The sequence below is a fragment of the Zeugodacus cucurbitae genome, chromosome X, assembly GCF_028554725.1.
Source record: "Zeugodacus cucurbitae isolate PBARC_wt_2022May chromosome X, idZeuCucr1.2, whole genome shotgun sequence".
Classification (NCBI taxonomy): domain Eukaryota; kingdom Metazoa; phylum Arthropoda; class Insecta; order Diptera; family Tephritidae; genus Zeugodacus; species Zeugodacus cucurbitae.
Genome location: NC_071672.1, coordinates 28,238,246 through 28,255,743, shown reverse-complemented (window position 1 = coordinate 28,255,743; position 17,498 = coordinate 28,238,246). Strand labels below are relative to the sequence as shown.

The 17,498-nt window shown below is 34.8% G+C and overlaps 2 protein-coding genes and 1 non-coding gene across 4 annotated transcripts; 1 reads left to right on the top strand and 2 right to left on the bottom strand.

The window, feature by feature from the left end:
* Positions 1-1,129: 1,129 nt before the first annotated feature.
* On the bottom strand, positions 1,130-12,597 carry LOC105220315 (GIGYF family protein Gyf). Of its 2 annotated transcripts, none has more exons than XM_011196758.3 (8): positions 12,441-12,597; positions 9,255-9,761; positions 8,026-8,202; positions 7,657-7,936; positions 3,459-7,598; positions 2,360-2,434; positions 2,065-2,219; positions 1,130-1,520 (listed from the first exon to the last, which is right to left on the bottom strand). In XM_011196758.3, exons 2-8 carry the CDS (start codon positions 9,663-9,665, stop codon positions 1,395-1,397), a joined length of 5,364 nt encoding a protein of 1,787 aa, XP_011195060.2. In that variant the 5' UTR covers positions 9,666-9,761; positions 12,441-12,597; the 3' UTR covers positions 1,130-1,394. The 2 variants fall into 2 exon arrangements, with proteins under 2 accessions (XP_011195060.2, XP_028901574.2); XM_029045741.2 differs by having other exon boundaries at positions 12,355-12,473.
* Positions 12,598-14,145: 1,548 nt separating this feature from the next.
* Positions 14,146-14,359, bottom strand: LOC114805159 (small nucleolar RNA U3). Its single transcript, XR_003753250.1, has one exon. It is a non-coding gene; the product is annotated as a small nucleolar RNA U3 (small nucleolar RNA).
* A 987-nt stretch (positions 14,360-15,346) lies between these two features.
* LOC105220316 (mitochondrial import inner membrane translocase subunit Tim13) lies at positions 15,347-16,162 on the top strand. Its single transcript, XM_011196760.3, has 3 exons — positions 15,347-15,600; positions 15,658-15,726; positions 15,883-16,162. Exons 1-3 carry the CDS (start codon positions 15,502-15,504, stop codon positions 15,979-15,981), a joined length of 267 nt encoding a protein of 88 aa, XP_011195062.1. The 5' UTR covers positions 15,347-15,501; the 3' UTR covers positions 15,982-16,162.
* Positions 16,163-17,498: the final 1,336 nt, after the last annotated feature.

Sequence of the window (17,498 nt, the reverse complement as noted above, 5' to 3'; positions counted from 1 at the left end):
GACCGATCTCATTCTTGCTTCATTTTTGCAGTGGAAGGTTGTGTACGCATCATGGCGCGACACGATATTTCGAAATTTTACGAAGCGATTTTGTTCAAATTTTGCACATTTCTTTGCAATAACATTATGTAGTTAATGAACTAAGGATTATATATTTTTGAGCCAAAATAAGCCGAAAATTTTATTTTTTTTTTAAATCTCTAAAAAATTTAAATTTTAATATAATTTTTTCCTTCTATCATTAACTAGATTTATCCATTTACTGTCGAAACATTTTTGGTTTTTTGATTTTAATATTGAGTTATAATGTCCACGGCAAGAGACTTTTTTGGACACATGATCGGAGATGAAGTACCAACGGCTGAGTTTTCGAAATTTTTCAATAAAAATTTAAATAAAACAACCCTTAAAAGCTTATGAAACTCCTACAGGAGAGAATTCAGTAAAATCTGTACAAATATCTTCGCACCAAAAGCATTGCTTTCGGTTTTTTGCTTTTCATTTTCAGCGCATCCCGAAATTACAAGCAGCGCCACAATTGCATCATCCGATGCCATAACGTCCGAAGATTGCAACGAAATGATGTATTAACAACTTGTCGCATAATTGTACAGTGAACTGACTTGCGAATACAAGTTTTCAAGTAGTTTTCAATGAAAACTGTGATTTCGGTTGGCAGATTTTGCATGGACGAAAACACAAGTTTTAGAACGAAAACCCAGTTTTTCAATGAAAACATGTTTTCAATGTCCGTCCGAACGAAGTATAACTCGAATTCGAATTCCATGCCAATCGAAGTCAAATTTCATACAAATTACCAGCCAAACTCGAAGTTTGTTTGAGGTTAAGTGGTGATTCGAGTTAGGGAAACTCCACCGTATATATGTATTCCAAAGTTAAACAAAGAGTTATGGTTTCAAAAATACACTTGCACTTAATTGAAATCTATTTCACAATTTCCTTTATTTTTATAAAACTATATGGTTTCGCTTGATTGAACATAAAATATTGATGCGTTTCGACTCATTATAATATCCGATACTTGATTTCTTTACTAATTTAAGAAATTATATTTTTAAATGATTAACAAACGAATGGAGTACGTTCGTTTTTAATGAAATGTTTACGGTTTTTTTGTTTCTTTTTAAAGGAAAGAATATTTATTTAACAAAATATATATAACGCATAATTCAATTCAAGTTTAAAAAATATGTATGTAAAGATTGTAAATGGAAACAAAATAAATGTGTTATTCGTTTCATCTCATAGCTATTATTACGTGAAGATATTATATGCCCTTGTTTCTCAGCTGGGGTTAAAGTTCGGTGTGAAATTTCCAAGATTTACATAGTTTGCGCGAGAGTGATTATAAAATGTTTTTTACAGCTCTGTATTTATGGCGCATCCACGTAAACTCGATCTCCAACATTGGTACGACCTTCAGCAGCAGTAACGGAGAAGCCCAAAATGCGTGCGTCCAGTTTAGTCATTTTATTCTTCTTGACTTTCTTTTGTTTACCCTGTAAACACACAGACAACAATACAGATAGGTACAGCCGATTCTAATTTTTCATATAAACTGTTGCAATGCTTGTCTACGATAAACTGGTCACAACAGATTGTATTGATTACATGTACAACACTCGGCTGGGTATTAAACCAAACTCATTTTTTTCCGGGAGATTGAATCTTAAGTATAAAAGGAGTATTCCGATTTTCAAAGTTAGCCTCCAAAATGGAAATATTTGCATTCTACGTTCGAAAAATGGACTTTAAAAAAATATTTTAATATCAGGATATACATAGTTTCTAAAAAATCTGAAATATAGATAACACCTAAATTTTCTTCTTAATTCATTGTGATTCTTGGCATTATAAAAACAGGACCTATATTTTTCGATATATTATTTTTTTATTTTTACGAAGATCAAACTTTGACTCTTCTATCACCTGCCATATAAGCTTGACGAAAAAAAATAGTTTGGTCCAATACCCAGAAAAAAACCTTCGATTTAGCCGTATATATATTCTGATCCAATTAAAAAGAAGTAATAGGTATTTTACCTTATTGTCGGAGTTATCATTGCCAGATGGTGTTATGGCTGGTGCCGGTTTACACATGTCATCATTATGCGCATTTTGTGCACGTTGTAAGTTTTTATATTTGCTGCGGCGTTCAAGAAACTGCTTCCCAAAGTCTGTAGACTCTTTATTTTCACCTATATTCCATAAGAGGATGGATGGAAAGTATTTTTTCAGTTTTAGTAAAATTGGGATAGTTTATACTTTTATTTAGAAATAAGTAATTGTTGTGCAGAACTACTGCTGAACATAAGAGATGACATTATCAAGTACTTACCTAAATACATTCGTATGTAGTCTCTAACCTCATATGGTGAGTCCAAGTCTCGTAAAAATGTTACAAATGTAGGCACTGAAACAAGATAATTAAAAAGAACGAAAGCAAAGTATAAATTATGATAATATAGAATTTAGATTAGTGCCAATTTATTTTCGGTTCAGATACGATTAGTTTAGAATTAGTTTGAATTAAGTTAGATAAAAATGAAATAAATATGAACTGATATTGATGTCAGAGTAGAAGCGAGAGGCGATACGAAGCTTAAAGAGATAAACTTTGCTATAGGAATGCAGAGCTACAACGAAGCACGTAACACTCGCTTTAATCCCTAAGCGGCTGAGTATTGTTGGCAAAGAGTTGTCTGTCCATATAGCTAAGAAAACTACAGTAGCGGCTAACACCAATATAAGAAGAGCTCTCTCTGCGAAGAGGTTAGGTGTGTTTCAAAATTTTAAGAGATACCCTTGGAAGTTCCGCCTATCAGGCCACGTCAGTACGAATATAAAACTTTAAACGCATTTATCTTTTGTTCGAATTTTGCACACATCTTTGGAATAGCATAAATCTAGTTTAATGATTTTTTATATTGTTATTATAACTATTTTTTTCGAGCCAATATATGCCGAACATTTGCCCAAAAAAAGTGAATTTTTTGGTTCAAATTCTGTCAAAAATTCAAATTTCAATATTTTCTCTTTCCCTTTGTTCATTAACTAGAATTATCCATATACTATCGAAATATTGTTTTGTTTAGATGAACCAATCATGAGTTTTGATGTCCACCGCAAGACCTTTTTTTGGACACGTTATGGGAGATGAGATGCCAACGGCTGAGTTTTCGGAATTTGTAAATCAAAATTTCACAAAATACTGTCTAAACATGTATCTTTGATACCCTAAATTGTAAATACACCATTGTTTTTAGCCTCTGAAACCGACCTAATCCCTTATAATCGACACGTAATTTTCAAATTATAAACTAGTAATTATATAATGCGAGTTATACTAATTGCACTTTATAATAGTTTCAACAACACGGGAAGTACTTCGTGAACTGCTACATTCATCTTATTATATATTATAGAGGGACATTTACCATCCAGTTTTGTATTCATGTTGTTTAGACTCTTCGTACACCAGGTAATGAACTCGTTCTCATAGTCATCTCGCTTATTGTTAGTGTCGCTGGCACGGCTAGACGCATTATTCGATTGAGTTTTTGTCGAGACTCTTTTATCAGGACCAGCACCACCTTCAGCAGTATTTCCAGTAGACTTTTGGGGTTGAGTTTTATTAGTTAGACCTGGTTTTCCTGCATTGTTGCTTGGCTGTTGGTTGTTCTTTGAACTTTTACCATTTTGAGTTCCAGCACTCTGCATAATGGACACAGTTTGACTTTTGCGTAAGTTACGTACTGCCGCATTTTGCTGCTGGTTTGCAACTGGTCCACTAGTAGTTATGCCTGTGTTACCGGCAGAAACGGATGATGCTAGTTTCTGTTGTCCAGGTGAAGATGTTTTGCTAACAATATTGCTTGCAGAACTGGATCCTACAGCATTGCCACCGCCAGCATTATTATTTGCAGCAACCGCAGCACTGAATTTGATTGGTTCTTCCCAGAAACCAGTTGTGCTTGTTGAACCCCAAACTTTTGTTCCTGACCATATAGCAGAAATATTATTGGGCCCACCACCTGCATTGCTGTTTGTACCCATGACAGCTGTAACTTGTTGCTGTTCCTGTTCCTTGCGGCGTTGCAGCTCAATCTGCTCATTAGCTAAGCGCTTAGCTTCTTCAGCTTGTATTTCAGCAAAACTTTTAACTGGAACATCTTTTACGGGAGCGTTCCATTTCAACATGGAATCGAATGCTTCAACTGCAGCGGCAGCGCTAGCACGGACACGTTTGACAAACATTTCCATTTGACGTTGCTCCATTTGGCGTTCTCGCCTTTCAGCTTTTTGTATTTCTGCTAGGCACGGACCACCCTTTGAAGAAGCTGCATTGCTTTGAGCAGACCATGGTGCAACCGAGGATTGAATGCGCGGATTTTCCTTAGTAAGTTTAGCACCTACATTCACCGATTCGACTAAACCAATAGAATTATTTATATTGGCGTTATTGCCTAGCATTGCCTTGCGCCGCTGCACTTGAATCTGCTGTTGCCGTTCTTTTTCCTCAAGCATTTGTCGACGCCTTTCATCGTCGATTTGTTGTTGGCGACGCTTTTCTTCATCCGCTTGCTGCCGCTTCTTTTCCTCCTTCTGTCGACGCTTATCCTCAGCTTGATCTCGACGCCGTTCCTCTTCAGTTTTCTTGCCGCTAGAACTATCCTCAGTTGCCTTTGCATTCTTATTGGTTATGATCTGTTGCTTAACTGCGCGTTTTGTACTAATATTTTGATTTTTACCACCAGCATCATCTTTGAGCTGTTTTGTTATGGGTGATGTTGGAAGTGCAACTGCTGGCGAACTCTGCTGTTGAGTTTCTTTTGGTGCATCAGCCTGTTTTTCAGGAGTCGTAGCGGACCCCTTGGGCTGTCCGTCATTTACATATGTATGCTCTTGCTTAGAACACGTAGCTAGCTCATGCGACGATTTATGATTTTCATAGTTTGTGGCTTCGCATTCCACTGGCTGCTGCGACTTTATTTGCTCACTTGGAGTGGACTCCAATATGGGTAGATCCCACATAGATACTGGAATAATTTTTTGTGGATGTTGTTCCGGCTGTAGCTGAATTTCTTGTGTCAGATTATTTCCATTGACGGCGGTATTGTTACAACCCGCTGCGACTGTCATTGGGATGCCTACTAATAAATTATTTGGCCACTCATTCGGAACTTGATGGGGACCGATAGGAGCGCGATTAGCTAACGGTGGTAACCATGAGTGTGCTAGAGGGTTGGTTTGAGCTAACGAATTCCGCGCAGCTAACAATTGTGCTTCATTCAGAAAATCAGCATTAGGTGATCCAATAAACTCCTGAGGCTTAGGATTGGGTAGTAAAGGTTGTTCACCATTATTTGAAGGTAAAAACATTCTCATGTTAAAACTATTAAGCAACTCATTGCCTGCTTGTTCCTCCACGATTCCACGATTTAGTTTGCCAGAATTACTAGTTTCTACGCCAGATGGTATTACATTTCCAAACGTAGTGTTATTGAATACAGTCTGCATATGTTGTTGGTGTTGTTGGGTATTAATAAGAAAATCATCATGTTCCATAAACGAATTTGGTGGCGGCTGTTGTGGTACATTTGGATATCCAGTTGCAGTGCCACTAAACATATGGTCCTTTTTAGCGCCATCCATTATGTCATACAACTGATTTGTGGTTCCCGAGTGATTCATCGCAGCTACTGAATTACTCAAACCTGGTCTATTGGGCAAATATTCCACACACATTTGCAACTTTTGTCGTACCACCGTCTCCTTTTCTGCTTGTGTTAATTGCTGGAAACATTCATTTTCCGATAACTCGTTATATATCAACATCTCTTGATGACGTATCATCTGAAAGTACATATTGGATACACCTACAGGTATAAGATTCTTTACATTGCCGCTAAGAAATTCAACTCCCGGGCTCAAGTTGCTTTTAAGTTGATCACGTTGTTGCTGCTGCTGCTGTTGCTGTTGTAGTTCAGCTTGCTGATGAGTCTGTTGCTTTAGACTATAATCTCTACTTACGTGGGGCTTTTGCGTTTGCCCCACTGTCGGCGAAGTAGCTAAATGTATATTGTCTAAATTTGGTATAAGATGGCTGTGTGTAAAAGGCATATTGTCATTACAAATCTTTATCAATTCCCCCAGAGAACGGAAGTGTGTATCACAAATACGGCGTACAAACAAATTCTCATTAAAGTAGCCCGCGCGATACCACTCGGTCATTTCGATCGCTGTGAATGGGCCCTGAACTTTTGATTGAGGATCTCTATAATACCAAAGGTCGGTTGGCCCTGCTGGCAATGTTGTAGCATTTATATTTTGAGAAGGACGACCAACTGTTGCAATATTTGCTACAGCAGCAGCGGCAAGTTGATGTTGCTGCATGTGGTGATGCTGCATCGTAGCGTGATCCACGACTACACCGCCACCATAAAGCTGTATGCCCTTGTGCAGACCTTCCGTGAGGGCTGGTGTTAACGTAGGAGAAACCGATACGGGGCCTTCGTTCGACTGCTGCGTAGGTTGTTTAAGCATGGCTGCAACACTTGTAAAAACATTAGGAGCACATAGGTTATTAGCTGCAGCATTAGGTGGTGCCACAGTGACTTGCACTGGTAAGGGAGAAGCGTCCTGTTTTACTTCATTTCGAACATTATTATCAATGGTATCATCCTCCATAATCAATTTTTCAATCATATTATCAGTGACCTCCCGCATACGATCCGACAAATCACGATGAACATTGCCGTTACCATCAATATTAGTATTGATTTTATTCGTCGCGTTGTCAGCGTTGTAAAAAGCGGAATTTGAAGATGCAACTGTTGTAGGCGTTACATCTCTACTACACAAGTCCGAGGTTTGTTCTTGTTGTATTTGAGGTGATACATGTTTTGACGTGTCTGGTTTTTGTGCAATATCCTCTGTTTTTGTTTCTAAAGATTTTTCTTTATGCAGATCTAATAGACCCTCTATAGGTGTACATGGAGACGAATGTTCAGAAGAGTCAGACACATTACTCTTGTTGTGTTCATTTTCAAGAGATGCTGTTGTCCTCCCAGTGGAAGTCTCTGAGGATTTGCTGTCTTTGACGCTACTCCCATTATTGCGTGCAGAACTTTCACTGCTGCAATCGCTCTTTTTTCGGGTTTGTTTGTCAATATTTTCATTTTCGTCGTCCACAGAACCGTGAAATGCACCGCTTGCATCGAAGGTTCCCCCACCTTCCAATGGGTTTTCCATAGCCCATTCGGGCAAATTGTCTTCTACATCTCCGCCTGAAGAGTTACCTATACCACCACTTTGACTATTCCATTGCCCAGATCGCGCTAAAGGTGTGTTTATTCCAGATAAGAAGTTGAAAGTTCGACTAGAAGCTTGGTTGCCGTTTAACGAATTCGGTGGTGCTTTTGAGGAACTGCTAATATAGCCACCACGTTCGTTCACAGTAGTTATGGTAGAATAAGAACGTTGCATTGTCAAATTATGCCCGCTACCACCGCTATACCCCACATCAGTTATATTAGCCGCCGCCACATCTTCGTCACGCCAACTTGTCGAACGCCCTATTAATTGATTAGAAATGTATTTGGTTCATTCCAAAAGACGTTTATTAGTATATACCCCAACGATGTGTTGCTGTGAAATTACCGCCTGTTCCACTATTACCACGCCAACCTTCAGTACCGCCCAAACCACCACTAGGAGCATCACCCGAACCATCTTCATTGCGATTACGACGCCAATTTTCCATGTTTCGAGGGTGGCTAGAAAATTCTTTTCGTGGACTTGAAGTTGGGGTGCCATTCCAGTCTGAACTAATGCCGCCGATGCCACACATATTGCCGCCTCCTGTATTCAATGAATCGCCACCGCCATTGCGTTCCGGCCATCCGCGATCAGCCTATTCGTATATAAAAACAATAACTTTAAATATGTAAAATTTCTCTATGAAAAAGTACTGTGTGTTTGCTTTAATTGGTAAGTAGTTACCTTGACAGGTATTGACCGTGGATCATCGTCGCCGAACATGGCAGTTGGTCGTTGGTAGATTTGATGATAATTAGGCTTACCACGCATCCGACCTCGGTCTACCGAACACCCTCTTCCCACACCTCTTGTGGAAGTATTGAAGCCAACTGGTGAGCGTTGCATCCATGAAGGTCTTTGCTAATATTACAACAAAAAAAAAATTATTACTGATACATGACTACAACACAACTTTTATTGCTTCAACATGCAAACTGCAAATCGAGCTTAGACAATATTTTAATAAGTCACATTCTATTATATTTTATCGAAATAAATCAAACACTAAATGGTATAGTTCTAGTCGCCACTACTATCATATATGTAGAAAATTTTAACTGACTAAATATATTTAATTTAAATTGCCAGACATTTTTATCATATCGAACTTTATTTTAGACTAATCAGACCCCTATTGACATGTATAATGAGCTGACCGACTATCTCGCTAAAGCAATTGTGGTAACCATGACGCCAGGACCGGACGACGAGCACCGTAAAAATGAAAAGTAAAAAAAAAAAAATTTATACATCGTGAAAAGGTCAAAACGATCTTCACTCTCCCCAGAGACAAAATTATGAGCTTGTAGCAATCGCAAGGATCGTTTGTCCTTGAGGCAAGATTTCATTATCCACTACATTATTAATGACGAAGAACACATTAAACATAACGTTCACGTTCGAAAGCACTTGTCGAGCCTTTTTCGGTCTTGGCGAGCCAGGATGTTTGACTTGGATGTTTAGGCGTTTGATCCTTAATTTCAACGTCATATCCGTTAACCTATGTTTCGTCACCTGATATACGTTTCTGTATTGCTGCATCAACGTCGACTCCTTTCTGCTCAAATCTCGTCAATTTTGGAACAGATTTTTCTGCGACGCATTTAATATCCAAAAAATTATAAAAAAGCACACGATTTACACATTATTTAATTCTTTACGCAAAATTTTATACACATTATTTGATTCACTTCTTTTAACAAACGAAAATCGCCAAGCTCATAAAAACACGTGTAACCTCAACGGCTGCCACCGACAAAGTGATCAATGAATACAGCTGAATATTTGGTCATACCACATAACGACAACACAACAAAAAAAAAATTTACTCTCACAACGCACGAAATATTTTCTCAAATGTTTTATATGAAAATCCAGCACGTATAGAAGCGCATTTATATACAAATACTTACGGTTGTAACCGGTGGCACTTGTGGCAAGAGCTCTTCATCTGTGCTTGGTGTAAGAGCTAGTGGCAATTGCACCTTCTCAACAAATATCTTCTTAAACGTTGGTAGTATTTCAGGCATGTTATAGTTTTTATCGAATAATGACAGCATTTCTTCCCGGCCATAACGAAATTCTGGAAATGTATTTCTAGGAGCTAAAGCATAGGAAAATGGAGTAATTGCTGGTGATGACACACTTGAAGTTATTCCAAATGATTGATGACCACCTCCGTTACCACCGTTATTTGAATTGGATGAAGTGGTCATTACGTTACCTCCGCCAGTAACGCCTCCACTAGACAACAGACTAGAGTTTGTGTTATCCGCAGACATGTTACGAAGCCATTCTGGACCAAATTTCATTGAGTCTGTCATTTTTGCAGAAGTGGAAATAAATATTCGTAAATATTATTTGTGTAAAACAGCAGGTATATGGTTAAAGCTTCTGGTCAATTACGGCACTCTGTTTTGCTGCAAAGTAATAAACATAAGCCAATGAGTAACACGTAAGTATGACGTATTCGAACAAAAATAAAAACAGAACAATATTATCAAAATTGCAGCGATTAAAACAGAGTTTTATTTAAATTGTAGTAGTAGGCATATAACTTTTTAAAATTTTTGCAAATACGAAAAACGGCGAAATTGCAAAAAAAAAAATTAAAAATTACTTTTTTATCAGAACTGCTGAAAAAAACAAAAAAAGTTTTGTACACTGTACACGTTATTCTTCATAATAATAGATTTTTATTTAACTAATAATCTTCCTATTATTCCAAACGCCTTTTAATAGACCTAAGGGAAGTGCCCCACCCACCCCAAACTAATTTTTCTTCAGAAAATTCTTATTCAGCTGTGCGCGCGACAATGTCTTTACATCTGACGAGACGAGAGCGGAGTTAGAAATCCATTTTTGTGCGGAACGTTGTTGAACCGAAATCACCTAAAAAAGTGATATTCATTACTTGTACAATATTTGCCACCACGTGGTGGTATGCCAAATTTTTCGTCAAAATTTGTTATATGCCTACTGTAGTAGTGAACTCTTGTAATGCAAAATATATATAGTTTAGCTATAGGTTATTGGTAACAATAAAACTAATTTCACGTTGTTTGTATGGGATTCACGCCTAAACTACAGAACCGATTTTAATAATTTTGCACACGTGATCAGTTTATCTTACTTGATAGGATGAGATTTTTAGTAGAGTCCAATAAAACTGACGATACCAATTAAGGTTGCATCCATTCAATTCTCCCGGAATAATGAGTATTGAATTCATTCGCAATGTTTTTTAAAGATTAAAAAGTATAAAATTTTCGAAATTTTTTAAATTTATAGCAACATTAAATTATTCCAGATTCGGCGAAATAAAAAGCCATCGGTCTAAATAGCTACTTCTTATTTTATATTATGTATATGTATTTAGCAAACATTATAAAGTTGAAAACTTAGCCTAATTTCCTTATAGTTATCGAATATCTAAGCTCCTTCGATTGGAATAATAAAAATGCAAACAAATTTTAAAGATAAATGTAGTTTGAGAAAGTGTAAAATTAAAATATATAATTTAAAAGCAATTTCAGTTATAAGTGTAAATATTCTCTTATATATCTCACTTTTATTTGCTAAAACGTTAAAAAATTCTACTTCAGCTTCTTCTGGTAAACAATAAATTAGAAATACAGTAATCCCCGCTTAAGTGGCCCTTCTTAACATGCAAGACTTTTGAGACACTTAAGCGGGAAAGGCACTTAAATGAGTCCCGCTTAAGTGCCTCGGATACTTACCAAGCTTTTTCTTAAATATTTCGATCTAATATTTTTTTTTAGAATGAAAGTCACATTAATTTCTTATTGATAACAAAAATATTTACTAATAACAATAAATATGGAATAAAAAACATAACAAAACTATGTATATGTTTTCCTTTGATGATGAAAATTGCAAACAATTTTGTATTTGTGGCTTAAATATTACAGGCATTTAAGCGGAGGCTCTTAACCCGGGAATTTTTTATGTAGATTTAGAGAAAAAACAACGATGCAGCAAAATGTAAGCGGGAAAGTTACTTAAACGGAGGGCACTTAAGCGGGGATCACTGAATATCTAAAAACAGCACAATACATCTTATAAAGCACTATAAAATATACATTTTTAATATATATCTCATATTATAAAGACCAGATTGAAAACAGAAATAAATAATTTCTGCACTAATACCTTGAACCAAATAACAAGAATTTGTGATATTTGAAGAATTTTAATAACATATTAGGAAATATAAACAAACCAAATGCAGAAATTTCATTTCAACACAAAGTGTTTCAATTAAGTAAAGGAAAAACACTTACAGGTGTTTTGATGCCACCTAGGGGGGTGGCAGTACACATTATTTAACTATCCGCAAATGCATTTGTGCAATTGGGTATACACTTTATAATATTTATATTTCAAAATTTCAATATCTTTTTTTAAATATTATTTTGAAAAAGCGAACCTTATATTAATTATGGCACTTTATCTCGTCCAACAATTTTGTCATGAAACTGCTGGGAAAGCATCACTAGAACATCTAGCGAGTAGAGATTATAACTCGTTATAATATGCTTCCTAAACTCGTTTGTTGTTACAAAAAAAAGTTATTTCGTTCACAATTTTAAAGTCATCCATTATCAATATTATATTAGTTGCCTTCTTTATATATTTTCATCTCTAAGTTAATTGGAAAATCTTAAGCTTCATATACATATTTCACCAACACAAAGAATTTGGTTGCATACGCAAACATTTGTCACTTCACTTATTCAACTAGTTCTTAAACTATTATCGCCCTCCCATGAGAATGTCCTACCATCGAATTATAGTGATGTTAAATAAATGTCCTCACATTCGCATATTTATGTTAAATATCTTTCAAATCCTTATTGGCAAAATATAGTCTTACAAACAATGTAAAATGTATATTTCCTTTGGAGTTTAAATTAGAATAACTTTTCTATAATGTAAATTTACCACATTTATATCATTCATATGAACAAATATAATGAACAATGAACTCACACGCGATATATAGAATAGTTCCTAACACACCTAACTTGTCACAATATCTTAAAATCTTTGTTTAATATAAAATAATATTTGCATACTTTTGTAAATCCAAGGGAATTTTCACGTTTTCACTTTTTTAATGCAATGAATCGCACAACGACGTGTACTCTCTGTAGGTTAGACGAACGAACAAATTTTACGGACGAAACGGCCGAAGCAAGTATTCAGCAAGCAGGGTTGCATTTTTGTTTCGATACCATTGGTAGGCTGACATTAATATATGTACACACTGTAGCTACGTTATTAAGTAGCTGAATCCATGTTTAAATTAGTTGCAATCGATTGGTCGCTTCTCTCCTCGCTAGCCTTGGGCGCTGCTCGCTTGTCAGAAATTTTACAACAAAGTTATCTAGTTGAATATGTGCAGGAAAGTATACGAATACCTCATTCAAAATGTTATCGCCGTTTGCTGACGTGCAAGACGCTTTTCAGTTTCAGATTAAGATTCTCCATCATGTCGTCTTTTTGATACCCTTACCTGAGAACTATTTCCAGAAAGTTGAGATTCTAGCAATAAATATAGCCTATGTTACTAGCGGTGAATGGTGAAAGAATTTTTGAAACATACATACAAACATACATCAAAATCTTTCATCTTTATAATATTAGTATAGATAATTAACAAATATTATATTTAACAGAATACTTATATTGTAGCGAAAAAACGACCATAAATAATTAAAACACACAAGATAGTAAGTAACATATTGTCATAAGTTAGCGAATGGCAGTTTAAAATTTTCAACTTCTGTGCGTCTTCGAATCCGAGGTCGGATTTCGGAGCGAAAGCTATGTAGCTCATCTCATAAGAACATGTGTATTGAACTCAACTGTCAAACGTCCGCATTCGTATTCGCAAGCTATGTAGTTTAATCATGCGCAATAGCGTTGCTCCATTTTTTTATGAAAAAAACTTAAACTGCTTAAAAAAAAAACAAAAACACAAAAATGGTGCGTGGGGTCCGTCCCTACGCGCGGAAGAAGTTATACTTCTTAGTGATATTCCAAGAAATGCATATCATTTTGTATGAAAGAAAACTAGCGAGATAGGATAAATATATGGTGAAGTGACCAACACTTTCTTAAATTTACATTTTATAAATTTCTTATGCACATTTCATAAAGCAAAGTCTAAATCAATTATCATTTCTGGGTTCTGACGGATTGATATCTATAATATTTACAATTGGATTATGATAACTAAAATACGATATGAAATGCCTTACATATATTTTATCTATATTTCTCGCGAATACCGCATCAATAGTCGTACTTCCTTTTGTCGTAGGGTCATTTCTTTCATTGATTATTTCTAATGAAAATTTCTCTCTCAGCTTCTGGCAATGAGAAATTTACATTGAAATCTCCCGCAAGGAGTACCGGTTGTTCGCTATACTCTACTGGTTCTCCGATAATATCTGCAAAAGCATGCGAACCTGCACTTGACAACGGTAATAAAGCTTTACCGGTGAACAATTTTATATCTCTCATCGATGAATTTGGTGATATATAAATGACAATTGAATTTAATTATTTACTATTATGATTATCGCAAGGTTTAATTTTGCATTCTTGCATATTTGCAATTGCAAATGAGCGAGGCATATTTTTCTTGTACACTAACAAAATGTACAACGAATTTGCAATTGTATATATGCAACACCATTTGCACCAGATTGTGAATTGACTGCATTATTATATATAATTATTTGTATAAAACCTTGAAATTTATTCATTAAAATCACCATTCAGAAGTCGTATTATCCGTTGTATCCGAGCGATCATCGAAGAAACATCATTTCTAATATGCCACAAGACATAATTAGAAATGAAGTTCATAAACCTCACGCTGTCAGATAAAACGATATACCTCCTCATCGCGGGTGCTAATACTTTCGATTTGCAAAGAAAGTAAATGAAGACTGACTATAGAAATGATCCTGTGAAGTATAGTCTTAACTTTTCAACGGCCAACGCAGAGTATTTCAACCAAACAAAATGAAACAAAAACGAAAGAACAGAAACGAAAGAAAAATAATGCGCAAGCATACAATCATACATGTGCGTACACATATGAATATGTCACTAACCAAAAATTTAAACATTGTTCTACAAAAACAAGAATTGCTCAAATAGCATAAGCATGGCAAGTGCTTTAAGTTGTCTGCTTTACTCTCATTCACTCTCTCTCTCTCGCGTTAATTGTTTAACGCTATAGCTTGCGCAACCAACAATTATCGCAATCTTTCCGAACTCGTATAAGAAGTATAACTTCAAAAATGTTTTTACCACTTCATTTCCATGCCTTACGTTTTATTTAATCACTTATAATATATATCATGTAAAAATATTAATCAAATATATTTGTGTTGTCCTCTTTGCCAATAATTTATCCTTTGAGCCATTTTTACCATTGTGAATGGGCTACGTAAGTAAAACACAAGTTTGTAGCACTCGATAAATTTTTTAATGAGGTATTTGCATGCTCTCTTGTACGAATTCAACGGGATAACTTTGTTGTTGCTTTCACATGTAAAATTTTTGACAAGCGAACACAGAAGTGACCAATCGATTACTAATAGCTGTAAAGAATATAATATATTAAAGAACAAAACGAATTTCAAATATAATTTTGCTGCAGCTAACGCTTTGAGAGGGAAATTTGACATTTTTTTCCTGGTTAGAATGCAATATATGAGAAAGGAACAAACGAAGTTAAAAATGTTGAGAAAAGAAAAGCTAAAAGGAAGAAACGATTAATTGATTGAAAATATAAATTTTTATTCGTCTAACTTTGAAAATTTTTCTTTTAATCGTATGCACATTCATTGTTTAATAATAATCATGCTTTTGGTTTTTGTTATAGATTACAGACCAGGATTTATTGCTAGTAGAGGTGCCTATTATTTATAGAATTTCCTATAATTGAAGCTCTAGACAACATTTATCAAGAGATGTTGAAGTCAGTTGCAAATTTGTGAGGTTGAATGTTTGGCGCTGTTAGATTTTAGTTGATTAGTTATAATTTAAAAAAAAAAAAATTAGGATAATAATATAATTTATTATTAAACGTGTGGTAATTGTTTTTTAACTTAAAATATGTCGGGCATGGCTAACTTATCGAACGCAGAAAAGGAGGAACTTATAGGACAGGTGAAACAGCAAATTGCAGTGGCTAATGCCCAGGAACTGTTGACGGTAAGAGCACATGAATTTTGTTTGAAAATTACACAATCAATATTCTTCGTTTTTCAGAAAATGACAGAAAAATGCTTCAAAAAATGTATTGCCAAACCAGGTGTACAATTGGATTCTACTGAACAGGTGAACTAAATAGTAACCTGCTAGTCAACTAATTTATTTCATATATTAACACTTCTATTAAACATCGAATTTCGCATTTTTTCTTATCACTTATCTATGCTTTTGCGTTAAGTGTTTTCATACATTTAATTTGAACACAAAATATATTATTTTCAGAAATGCATTTCAATGTGCATGGACAGATATATGGATTCCTGGAATTTGGTATCACGCACGTATAGCAATCGCTTGCAACGTGAACAGAACAAGATGTAAATAATAGTGTGTTGTGTCCCGACCTGCAAATTTTCTGTACGTCATCAATAACAGTTTTGTTTTATAAACAATGTTCTATAAAAAGGCTATTTAAAATTCAATTATGATAAAAAAATAAAATTTTTGTTATAAAAATAAATTGTACAAATATAAAATAAAAATTAGTATGTTTATTAAAATATTTTGCATTGCAATGGCGAGAACATTATTAATCAGTTGGATAGAAATAAATATATTAACGATTTTTTCATATATTCGGGTTATAGTGGAATCCACGAAAGATTTGCTTAATTACCAGAAAGGCAAATGGTGTCACAGAACAGAATCTTGACCTTTTCGAGCATAAGCAAAATTAGCTGTGCCAATATTTATCATGATACGAAACTGTTTAGCTAAAATGTTTTTAATTTTTGTTTAATGTCATCAGTATAGGACGTGTAGTTCGCTATAAACCTGTGGGAGAGGTTCGGCTCAAAGTGTGGTAATTATTTACATGCATTTGTATATACATATGTATATGTACAAAATGTGTCTAAATTTTTAAACAGCAAGCATTAAAATCCCTCTATCTTCGACAACACGTTTAATATGTAAGAATGTTTTTAAGATATTTACATATTTAATCACAAATGTATTTGTATTTCGGCATTAATGGAATTTTTGAAACGTCGCAATACCGTTATTGTTGCGCACTTTTGTATGTACCAAATTTCATGGATTAGCTATGACACAATTACACGTATTTTATTTGTGTTAATTTTTATGTTTTTTTTACATTTATTGAATTCTATATACGTTTTTTACACAATTGTTAAAATAACGTCAATAAAATGAGAAATGATGAAAGAAATAATTTCTTTATAACATGGACACTCGCTTAAGGGGGGAGCCTGCTTTAGAGGATTCAAAAAATCTATATTTTCAAGGATTTTTTTGGAAAGGAAAGAAATGTCTGAATGAAATGAAACTTTTAGGATTTATTCTTATATATTTGAAGAGTCTTCTCAAATTTTTTATTATTATACATTAGATATTCTTCATGTTTGAAGAAATTTACGGAGGCGCCTCGAGTGTGCAATTTCTGTGTGGCGGGCAAGATGCAGGTCGCAATTTTCATCTGAAACAAAAAAAAAACAAAAGAAATTTTTAATTTTCAATAGTGTAATTCCTAGGTGAACCGAGAAAATTCAACAAAAAGTGAAAAATTCAAAAATGTTTCGCAGATTAAAAAAAAATACATTAAAAAAATTTTACTTTAAATCATTTAAAAACCTGATTAATGAGAATTTAATTCCAAATACAACGAATTTTGATTCGTTTCGATAGGACGTTTACTTTTTTTCTTAACTTGCTCGCCAATTTGAAAAAATCATAAAAATGGAAATCCGATAAATCGCGTGTCAAAAAATCGTAAATTTCTTGAAAATTCACCAACACACTGACACTAATAGTTTTACCCCCACAGACCTTCTATAGACAGTTAAGCTGTCTCGAAGGACCGTTAGTCCCTTTTCATT